This window comes from Schistocerca cancellata, chromosome 7 (genome assembly GCF_023864275.1).
Source record: "Schistocerca cancellata isolate TAMUIC-IGC-003103 chromosome 7, iqSchCanc2.1, whole genome shotgun sequence".
Lineage (NCBI taxonomy): Eukaryota > Metazoa > Arthropoda > Insecta > Orthoptera > Acrididae > Schistocerca > Schistocerca cancellata.
Window position 1 is genome coordinate 260,562,249 of NC_064632.1, and position 12,501 is coordinate 260,574,749.

A 12,501-nucleotide genomic window follows, 5' to 3' on the forward strand; every position below is an offset into this window, starting at 1 on the left:
AGGACTAAGTATTTACACATGTCGGTAACCATCATCTTTGACAAATGTGACTGAATCAATATTACACTACAATTCATTAAACAGCAACTGCTCCATACAACTGAGGAAGCTGCAGCTTGTTTCAGTGTAGCGGCTTCCTGTGTAGTTTAGTAGTCTATATTCAGCTGGCTTAGTCGTAATTGTTTTAAGCATCATCGTGGCTCTTTATTTCCAACAAAGGTCACAGATTAAGTTTCTACTACTTGCTTGTTCTTTACTAAATACACATTGACTCATTCCACATCTCTAAATGTTCTCTTTCTTGGTTGAAAAGTTTACTCGCGATTTTCCTTGAATCACCCAACCTACCACAGTGCACGATTTGCAGGCAATAGAAGGGTCTTCTCAAATTACCTACTTTTTGGAGCAAAATTGCTGTATGCGACACCCAGAAAATTTAGAACCTCTTTATGAGAAGATAAGATACAGAGCCCAAAAAGTCAAATACTTACAAAGAACCAAATGCAACACCAAAACTTTCAAACACTTCAAATATTTTTTATGGAATTTTGACACCATCTTTCAAATGGATTCTATGCAAGATGTGTCAAGCAATTTACTCAATGTTTAATGCTGACCATACAAAGGTAAGATTATGAAATACATTCTTACAAAATCTTTATTTATAATATAGTTTTAGCAGTACAAACTTGTTTCTAAGTTTACACTGTGGTGTATATTCATGTCAATTCAGTCACACTACAGCCTACCCACATTACTTAATGTTTCTCAGAAACTTTAACAACAGTATCGAAAGTAAGAAACTGCAGCTGTCCACGATATAATACTTCTGAGATAAGTTTCTCAGCAATGATGCACTGTACATTGTCTGTTCTAGACATTTTACGCATTTTAGCAGCAATACTCATCCCAAAGAGGTCAAATTCATCATTTTCCTTTGATGACGATGGAAGTTGCTTGCATGGTGCCACTGGAGGCTCGTCATTCTTTCTTTCTCGCCATTCTCTCTTAGTACGTATTGAAGATAATGCGGCAGATGAAGGAGATACTGAAGACATCCTACCATTATCTGTGACTACAAACACATTGCGTGGTGCCACTGGAGGCTCATCATTCCTTGTTTCTTGCCAATCTTTCTTGGTACTTACCGAAGATAGTGAGGTAGTTGAAGGAGAAGCTGAAGGCATTGTACCATTATCTGCTACTACACACACATTGCGTTGTGCCATCGGAGGCTCCGCATTCTTTGTTTCTTGCCACTCTCTCTTGGTATCCATTGAAGATAATGGATCAGGTGAATGAGACACTGAAGGCATCGTACCATTATCTGTGACTACAAACATAGTCGCACCAGCTTCATTTGTGGTATCCTGTGAAATGAGAGAAAATTTAATTATAATGTCAAATATATCAATACTGAAATAACTACAGAAAATTTATCATGTAACATATATGTAGAAAGTTGGGAGTGAATTCCTTACAAACACAGTCAAAACAAAAACAAGATTTAATGAGCCTCCAATCAAAGTTAAACTCACAAGCTATCACAGAAACATCAGTGCCAATATTTCACCAGATATTCATTAATGTGCAAATGGTTTGGGCACAGGCACTGGACTTGTAATAAATATCTAGAAAAAAACAGATCCTATGAATCTACACAAGTGAGAAGTAGGTACCCTTTAACCCTATCTATAGAGCCATTTATCAGAAACCCGGAAAATACAAATGCTACGGAGTTTCTTTGAGCATGCATCCTACAGGAACTGAGATGGGTTCAACATACATAACAAACAAGCTTCACATGGCTCCAAGCACTTTGGGACTCAACGTCTGACATCATCAGTCCCCAAGACTTAGAACTACTTAAACCAACTAACCTATGGACATCACACACATCCATGCCCGAGGTAGGATTTGAACCTGCGACTGTAGCAGCAGCGTGGTTCCATGCTGAAGCGCCTAGAACCACTTGGCCACAGCAGCCGTCCAACAAACAAGCAATACATGAAATACTGTCTGTTACTGCATAAAAGTTCTTTGATGTTACCCATCAATGATCAATAAAAAAAAATGTGTACTTTGCCACAGCAGAATTATACTGTGATCTGGCCAATCTTCCAGAAGATTAACCCAGATGGGGAATCTCTAGTACTAGCAGAAGTTGTTGTACAGAGCAAAAGATAATTATAAGAGGCGTGGAAAGTGCAGCTCCTAGAAGCAGGCCTTAACTTCCAAGTCCTTCCACTGCCTTGTTTGTATACTTCACAAGTAACAATTTTCATTAGGAAAATTCTACATGATAATAAGCAACCCGTAGTTAAAACCAGGGTATTACTCACATAACACAAGAAGAAACCAGGAGAGACATATCCAGTATTCAAATACAATCCTTCACCATAAAGATGAGAAACAACTTTGCAAAATTAAGCACAGATGATAGATCTATAGAGTGTGCAAGAAACACAAGACTTTTTGCAGAGTATCATTAACAATCAGCTACCACTTAATGAACATCCAACAATACTGGCAAAAAGAATGTCGCTATCATCATGTTATGCTCTTAGGTTGTTAGCGTTCGTTTGTAACACCCAATGTTTAGTGGTGACATACTATGCCTACGTACTCTTAGTTCTCAGCTATGTGATTCTTTTCTGGAGATTGAATGCACAAAACATGGGTACAGTTTTTAAACTGCACAAAAGGGCCACAAGAATAATAACTGGAAGTAACTGTCAGGCCCATCGTAGTAAATAGCTATTTTAAAAAAAATGAGCATCCTTACTTCACCAAGTGAGTACTCTACTAATCTGTGATGCACATCAGGGAAAACATTACTAAATACTTCACTAATAGTTCTACACATGATCATGGAACAAGAGCCAGTTTGAACTTAAATTTATCCACACACAAAAACCTCAAAACAGCAGTTTATATCATGAGATAAAACTGTATAATAAATTGACAATGGAAATGAAAAATACTGTAACTAAAATACACCTGTTGGGTCATTCCATGCTAAAGAGACTTTGTGACAAAAAAATTAAAAAGACAATATTTCAAATATAATCTTAAAAATGTCAAGTTAAAAGTACATTTGTTCATTGCAAAATAATCATGACTATGAAAAAATTAAATTTCTACCTTCACCAAGTGTTTAAAGTGCACTACTCTATGGCACCACAGAGAGGTATGTTTAATGCTATTTCCAGATGAGTATTAGTTGTGTTATCTATGGCCGATTGTTCTATTGTTGCAAAGAACATTGTTATAGCTCATAATAATTGGTTTTGTTGAGCTAAGCTATTTGCATTTCTTTATTTTGTTAGTTTTATAATATATGTGCAGCTTGTAACACCCGTAACAAAAAAGATACAAAAGTTTAATTTGTAATCTGGTAAATTTGTTCTGTAAAATACCTTTCTGTAAAAGTGAGGTTATGCACATGTTTTACAATATCATATCATTACATGGCATTTTGAAATCTTATTTAACAATCTTAGAGCTGCTACGGGTGTTACTAATTTTTGTTTCGGGTGTTACTTAACACATGCGTAACACCCGTAACTTGAATTGGAAGGTTTAATGCCACCTTCATCTTTAGTAGGCCTAGGCCCTACATTTAAATTATAACCAAAGGGTATTATTATGAATGAAAAAAGTTTTTTAACTATGTTTATTACATATGAAAACAGTTTTAAGCATGAAAACTAAAATTTTTATTCCTGATGCATACACTTGTTTAAGCACTACACCTACATTATAAAAGTTAATTGGGGCATTAACCTGACTCAACTGACGTTCTCCTAAAAAGTTAATTAAGCCCAAAATTCTTTAGATTACATATAGTTTATGTTTTCCATTCTAACTTTTCCAAGAACAACAATATTGCTAACCTCAGTTTTAAATTTTATATAGGCCCAGTAAACTGCTTATTGAGGCAAATTATAGCCATTCATAAGAACCTACAATTTCATAAGCATACTTGAGTATTTGAGCAAAGCTGTTCCATCTGTTCCAAGCAATCACAAGGAATTATTAAACGAATTAAGCTGTAATTCACAGAACAAAGACTGCATTTTTGGGTCATGCCAGGAATGTCAAATTAAATTGAGCAAATTTAGCCCAGAAGGCTTTGACTTAACAAAAAAGAGTGTCTGGCAGCAATGGGAAAATGATGTGAAACATCGTCCTTGTCTTAGTGAACATTCAGTGAGCTGCGATGATGCCTTAGCATCACTGGTTGACAAATTGCCTCAGTTTAAAAACATTGCTATGTGAAGATAAAGCAGAGTGATTTCTTCCAAGGATAGAAAAACAGCCTTGATGTTGAAGAATGTGTTCTTCAAATGGACTTTGCAGAGAATATGCTCTAATTTCACAAGATGAGGTACAGAGTGCACACTGGGCACATTCACAAGTAACTATTTGCACTTTCTGCATTTAGTTTGCAAACCATGAAGTCAGGTCCTATGCAGTCATCAGTAACGACCTTTCACACACAAAATATTTTGTGTGGACTTTTCAACTGTTATAACGGAGATTAAAAAAGCGTTTTCTAAAGTTAAAAGAGTTTTTATATTTCCTGACAACTGTGCTGGGCAGTTCAAAAATAAATATACTTTGTCCTAGCTATGTTATTTTGAGAGAGACTTTGGATTGACAGTTGAGTGGAATTTTTTTGCCAGTTCACATGGTAATGGAGCCATGGATGGCATAGGAGGTGCACTCAAGAGGAGCATGTGGACAGCTGTTAGATCTAGGAAAGTCATTATTAACAATGCAATTGACTTTTATGACTACACTCTGACGAGTTTTTCTAAAATTAAGGTACTATGGGTTGATAAGATAACAGTGGAGCATAACATTCCTATTTTGGATGAAAGGTGGAAAAATTTACAGGCAATTCCTCAAATCCAGGGCTGCCATCACTTTCGGCCTTATAACACAACTGATTAGCTGGCTTCAAAAACAGCAGAGTCATTAATGATACGGATGTCAGTATTTATTACTGAGGAGGCCGAAGTTAAAACATTACATGCAAAAGATACATAAACTTCTATGAAGTGTGCGGTTCTGATGATTCTAACCAGGAGACTGTTTCACTATCTGAATCACAAGACAATATTGGAAGTGCTCGTGAGTCAAGCCTAACTAATAAAATTGAAAAGTCTGATTTAAAATTTGGGTTATTTGTCTTGGTTGACATTCCAAGTGACAAAAAGAAGCCAACCTTATCCAAAACTCAAAACCGTTACTTGGGAATTTGCAAGAGTGAGGTTGATGAAGAGGAAGATGCGAAAATAATGTCCATGAAGTCAGTACGAAAAAGTAAAACACTTTTTAAACTAGACGAAACTGATGCTTGCTTTGTGAAATTCAGTCAAGTACTATCTAAGGTAACAACACCAGAAATCAAACAACAAGATAAACCGTTTGTACTAAGAGTTCAATTTTGAGTTGGATGTTGCTGAAAAAGATTATTAAATGAAGTTTTTAAACCAATCAATAATAAGAAAACATTTTTGTCATAAATTTATTAGGCCTACAAAATGAGGTAAATGTTAAGTAACGATATCTTGGCCTAGTTGTACTATAAAATTGTAACAAAATTTTTTGTGTAATAAATAGCTTTATCCTTAAAATATGTTTTCTTAAGTACATTTATTCCAAATAAACTACAATACTTCTTTTCTTTTTATGCAATTGTGAGAGGTAATCTGGTAACACCCGTAACACTACTTTTTTGATTAATAACCAGGAGAACAATAAAACAATTCCAGTATCAACATTTCTAACATGAAATATAATATAAGTCTTAAAAGTTTTCAATATTAAATTCAATAAATATTTTTCCTTACATTATTTTTCCTAATTTTAAGCTGTGTACATGTAACACCCGTAACTGTGGGATTGCCCTGTTACTACAACATAGTCACATTGCAATACAATATAGTGGTTTACCGCTTTCACATGGAAAAATTGTTAAAATGCAAAATGCGTAGCATATCTGCTGACTGAGTTTTTCAGGTGGACTGAGGAGCATATCTGAATAAAGTATCATTACAAATTAATGGAAACACCCTAGAGTCATCAGAGGGTGTCTGTACTGTGTGCGGCAATGACGAACGAAACTGTTTCCTATGGGCAGTTACCCGAAACAAACTGTTTGTAAATCAAGGAGCATAATACAATGGGGAATAACTGAATGAGACAGTGCATCTGTAAAGACAGTGACCTCATATTCGGGAGGATGTAGTTTCTCTATTTGGCCATCCTGATTTATGTTTTCCGAAATCACTTAGGCAAATCAAGGGCTGGTTCCTCAACACACTGGCTTATACAGCCAGCTCACAGCTAGTCGCAGGTTTCAAGTCTGTAATTCTACATCTACATTTATAATCCGCAAGCCACCCAACGGTGTGTGGCGGAGGGCACTTTACGTGCCACTGTCATTACCTCCCTTTCCTGTTCCAGTCTCGTGTAGTTCGCGGGAAGAACGACTGTCTGAAAGCCTCCGTGCGCGCTCTAATCTCTCTAATTTTACATTCGTGATCTCCTCGGGAGGTATAAGTAGGGGGAAGCAATATATTCGATACCTCATCCAGAAATGCACCCTCTCGAAACTTGATGAGCAAGCTAACCGCGATGCAGAGCACCTCTCTTGCAGAGTCTGCCACTTGAGTTTGTTAAACATCTCCTTAACGCTATCACGGTTACCAAATAACCCTGTGACGAAACGCGCCGCTCTTCTTTGGATCTTCTCTATCTCCTCCGTCAACCCGATCTGGTACGGATCCCACACTGATAAGCAATACTCAAGTATAGGTCGAACGAGTGTTTTGAAAGCCACCTCCTTTGTTGATGGACTACATTTTCTAAGGACTCTCCCAATGAATCTCAACCTGGTACCCGCCTTACCAACAATTAATTTTATATGATCATTCCACTTCAAATCGTTCCGCACGCATACTCCCAGATATTTTACAGAAGTAACTGCTACCAGTGTTTGTTCCGCTATCATATAACCATAAAATAAAGGATCCTTCTTTCTATGTATTCACAATACATCACATTTGTCTATGTTAAGGATCAGTTGCCACTCCCTGCACCAAGTGCCTATCCGCTGCAGATCTTCCTGCATTTCGCTACAATTTTCTAATGCTGCAACTTCTCTGTATACTACAGCATCATCCGCGAGAAGCCGCATGGAACTTCCGACACTATCTACTAGGTCATTTATATATACTGTGAAAAGCAATGGTCCCATAACACTCCCCTGTGGCACGCCAGATATCACTTTAACGTGTGTAGATGTCTCTCCATTGATAACAACATGCTGTGTTCTGTTTGCTAAAAACTATTCAATCCAGCCACACAGCTGGTCTGATATTCCGTAGGCTCTTATTTTGTTTATCAGGCGACAGTGCGGAACTGTATCGAACGCCTTCCAGAAGTCAAGAAAAATAGCATCTACCTGGGAGCCTGTATCTAATATTTTCTGGGTCTCATGAACAAATAAGGCGAGTTGGGTCTCACACGATCGCTGTTTCCGGAATCCATGTTGATTCCTACATAGTAGAGTCCGGGTTTCCAAAAACGGCATGATACTCGAGCAAAAAACATGTTCTAAAATTCTACAACAGATCGACGTCAGAGATATAGGTCTATAGTTTTGCGCATCTGCTCGACGACCCTTCTTGAAGACTGGGACTACCTGTGCTCTTTTCCAATCATTTGGAACCTTCCGTTCCTCTAGAGACTTGCGGTACACGGCTGTTAGAAGGGGGGCAAGTTCTTTCACGTACTCTGTGTAGAATCGAATTGGTATCCCATCAGGTCCAGTGGACTTTCCTCTGTTGAGTGATTCCAGTTGCTTTTCTATTCCTTGGACACTTATTTCGATGTCAGCCATTTTTTCGTTTGTGCGAGGATTTAGAGAAGGAACTGCAGTGCAGTCTTCCTCTGTGAAACAGCTTTGGAAAAAGGTGTTTAGTATTTCAGCTTTATGCGTGTCATCCTCTGTTTCAATGCCTTCATCATCCCGGAGTGTCTGGATATGCTGTTTCGAGCCACTTACTGATTAAACGTAAGACCAGAACTTCCTAGGATTTTCTGTCAAGTCGGTACATAGAATTTTACTTTCGAATTCACTAAACACTTCACGCATAGCCCTCCTTACGCTAACTTTGACATCGTTTAGCTTCTGTTTGTCTGAGAGGTTTTGGCTGCGTTTAAACTTGGAGTGAAGCTCTCTTCGCTTTCGCAGTAGTTTCCTAACCTTGTTGTTGTACCACGGTGGGTTTTTCCCGTCCCTTAGAGTTTTACTCGGCACATACCTGTCTAAAACGCATTTTACGATTGCCTTGAACTTTTTCCATAAACACTCAACATTGTCAGTGTCGGAACAGAAATTTTCGCTTTGATCTGTTAGGTAGTCTGAAATCTGCCTTCTATTACTCTTGCATTGTCTGCTGCTGTAAGACAGGCTGAGCAATAACTACTTTTTAGTGCTTCTTCTTCTCTATTAATAGATGGCATGACATGTCATATACCATTGGAAAGCACAGCTTTTAGTTTTTCACAGGTTTCTTCTCAACCCCCCCCCCCCCCCCACACACACACACACACAGCCCATCACAAAAACAAGCTCCAGAAATCATGTACCAATAGTGTGCAAAGCAAGGAAGAAGAAAAGTGATTCATGATACGAATGTGAGCAGTGTTTAGTGGTTTTGACAATGCTGTATTTTTTCAGGTAGGTATCACGTAAACAAAAATTTCTAAAAGAGTATTAGCTTCACTCTTCATCACTTCAATAAACAGTAAGGAAAAAATTTTAAGGAATTCATACTAAAAAAGGATTATAAATTTGAGAAAAATGTATAAGACAAAATATGCTGATTTTCATAAATGTAAATAGCAAATAAATGGTCGACTATGCGAAAAATGTTAGTTAGTCAATGAGTGAATGAAGGCCGAGGCCAATCAACTGTCCCGTTCTCATAGGCTAAGTATCCTATTCTCAAAGCATTTAATTTATGCTGTGTGTTTTATATCTTGACCAATTAAATTCGCTGAGAATGTATGACATTCAAGAGATTGCCTTGACTTTTCTGGTAAAATTTAATTACCTGAGAATTCCAAGTTTTCCAGAAGAATCACCACCCTGAGTGGGTGCTTGTGAAAAACAGTTTCCTTTTAATTGTGACTGTATACATATACCCAATGGAAAATTTTGAACTGTTAAGGTTTTTTATGAAGCTCAAAGCAAGAAAATAACTGTATATCCAATAACAAATACACTCTCTGATCATAATGCACAATTAGTTAGGATAAAAGAGATAGTGTCTTACAGTATATGTACTGCTCAATCGAAATCAGTGTAATTCATTAATCCAGAATATATGTTTTTAAACCTAGTTTACAAGAGATGACTTGGGATGAAATTTATAATGAACTAAATGCCAAAATGAAATTTACTCTACTACACGATAAATTCATGCTATTTGTAATTACCTTTTCAGATAAGCTAATCAGAAAGGAATTAAACACATAAAAAAAAGGTCATCCATAAAAAATCATGGATGACTTGAGGGATTCAAATGTCAGAAGTCTGTAATTCTGAAGACTGACTTCGGGCTATACGGAATGTAGTGAAACTAAAGACAGGACCACTGGCCAAAAAACAGGATACTATCACTACTGAGTTAGATGGAAGGGCTGTAAATGAAATGTCACAGGTAGCTAATATATTCAATACTCATTCATTAAATATAGTAGAAAATATAGGGACGGAAGTTTTACTTCTCAATTCAATCAATGTAATCAGGAGAGAGGCTTCTGACTGCGGAGATATCACATATGGGGATCCCCAATGCTCAATGTTAGGGCCGCCGTCATTCCTCATATATGTAAACAACCTCACACTCCATATACAAGAAGCAGAATTCGTTATCTGGGTGGCTGACACTAATATTGTGATTAATACAAGTAAACATACAGCAACAGAAGATATGGTAAGCAATGTCCATGGATGTGCCATTGAATTTTTGTTTGTGAATGGTCTCATTCTGAATTTTAAATAGACAAGTGTTGTACAAATGTTGTGGTAGAATGTAACTACTTCTGCATCTGTAAGCTAGCTCAGGTTCTATACACTGTAAGAATAATCAAATCAGTAGAAAAATGACTATCATTACTCCACATTAAGGTTGCCTTTAGTTAAAAAGGTGTGCACAATGCTGCAACTAAAATTTTTGACCACTGACCAAGACATAAAATATCTGACAGGACAACAAAATTTGAAAATAAAGTGAAAATTTAAAAGTTGATGGGTAGGAATCAGTAACATCTCTATATTTAAAAAACTTACAAATGTTCAGCATGTAGGCAGATTTACGTTGATTTGTAATGTGAATGTTCGTTTGATCGATAGCACTAAAGCTCCCCGTGAAATGAAACTAACTACTAGTTGCCTTGACCAAAGCGATGCAACCATTTTCGACCAGTGGGAAGGGCTGGAAATCTGTTGTGAATGGCTTTAAAAGAAACCTTCTTAGATTGTTTCCCGGTGTTTGGGTGATTTATTTCTGATAGCTAAAGTCATTTAAACTTGTTTTCCAGATTACCTTCGCATTTTGAATCTCCACGGTATATGCCACAGGCTCATGTGATTCGTAATCAACAATATCTGTAGCAGCGTACACAGCCTGTTGATTATTCTGTTCATCAACATCGTCACCAACACCAACTGACACAGATGATACAGCTGCCTCACTGACGCTGCGCACTGATAAAATTGTTGGATGCTTTCGCTCCAAATGTTTTCTCAAGTTAGTCGCAGTCGATTGGAAACGTAATCTGCGATCACATATATCGCACTGTGCAATTCTGTTACTGGGGTCTGTTATAGAAAAATATTCCCATAAATACGACCTCTTTCTTCTAATCATTGTTGACATGCACTCGGAAATACAAATTTGAATGTAAACCTTCTATACTCCTATTTCCTACCCCCATACCATATTTTCGCAAACCACGAGTGTACGAATGCAGCGAAAAACGCACAACAAACTCGGAACCGTACACCAGTCACTGCTTCCACGTTTTAACAGTGATACTGATAGTATAGTGTAATGACTTCCCACTCGACGCTCTAAGGTTACCGAAAGTAAAAACTGTGCCCCAACTTCCTATCTGCTTGTAATACAACTGACTAAGAAATCACGTAGCTGTCATATAGTATAAATAATTGAGAAGTCACAGTTTTCAAAATTACAAGACACCAGTTTTGAGTATATCTATACTCTTATTTACTAAGGTATTTGGCAGTGATTTCCGTCACAACTAAAAGTCACAGATAACAACTAAAAGTAGCATTCCATTTTCGACCATAGACACTAACCTACGGTCGAAGCCATGGTCGAAGAGTTACATTCAACTCTTTAAGCCGGGTTTACACACGCCACTAATATGACCCAGAACTTGTAGCTTTCAGTAGTGTTCATACAGGGCGTCACAAATTCTATGTAGTTGCACAGCTTTCTGTTGGGGTCTGCTGAAATCATATGGCGGGTATTAATGTTATAATTCAGGTTATGGCATTAAAGGTGTGGCGAAAGTTAAATGCAAGGAAGACGAAACACAAATGTTAGATCTGAAAATAGATTTCACACATAGATAAATCAGAGACCGGAAACGTATTTACAAAAGAAATAACACACAAAGATGGAAATCCTCCCTACTATGGCAAACTAACCAACAGGTGGTATGTAAATATCATCTGCAAACACATAGATACTTTCTTTCTTTGTCCTTTTCTTTATTTTCGAGTTTCAAGGGTCTTTGATACGGGTGTATCGCTACGATGAATAACGTATCAGACTATTACAATAATAACAATATGCAAATGTTCACGAGGCTTACAATCTAAATAATGTACAAACAAAAACATGAAGTTCAAGTGTTCAAATAATAAAATATATTATAGTACTAATGATGATTACACAAATAAATTATAAGCCCTATACTCTAATTTATAAAAAAAAACATTGTCACCATTTGATATATCAGTGCTACATAGTCATTTCTTACCGGAATCGTTAAAATTAAACGCTTTTTTAATTGCATTGTTTAGGATGCAGTGGCGTAGCTACGTAGCCATGGACCCCGCGCAAATACGAAACTGGAGCTCTATGGAAGCTAAAATAAACACTTTAACTGCAAAACTACTTAGTCATCAGATGCTTGCCGCCCACTGCACTGCATAATATAGTATATCTACTTACTACTAAGTGAATTATTATGTGTAATGCAGCAGATAATATTTAATAATACTGCAAATGTGGAAATTTGTTAGTTTGTTATGCTTTTGCACAAAAAGTACTGGCTGGGTTCGTACACAATTTGTACACGGATAGATTTCGACCTGGATAGGACATAGCATACCTTCATACCGATAAAAAAGATCCCAGGGGCAGAAGGTAAGTCAGAAAGATA

At 37.1% G+C, this 12,501-nt stretch overlaps 1 protein-coding gene across 1 annotated transcript; it reads right to left on the reverse strand.

The window, feature by feature from the left end:
- Nucleotides 1-640: 640 nt before the first annotated feature.
- LOC126092030 (uncharacterized) lies at nt 641-11,372 on the reverse strand. Its single transcript, XM_049907426.1, has 2 exons — nt 10,632-11,372; nt 641-1,370 (listed from the first exon to the last, which is right to left on the reverse strand). Exons 1-2 carry the CDS (start codon nt 10,962-10,964, stop codon nt 759-761), a joined length of 945 nt encoding a protein of 314 aa, XP_049763383.1. The 5' UTR covers nt 10,965-11,372; the 3' UTR covers nt 641-758.
- Nucleotides 11,373-12,501: the final 1,129 nt, after the last annotated feature.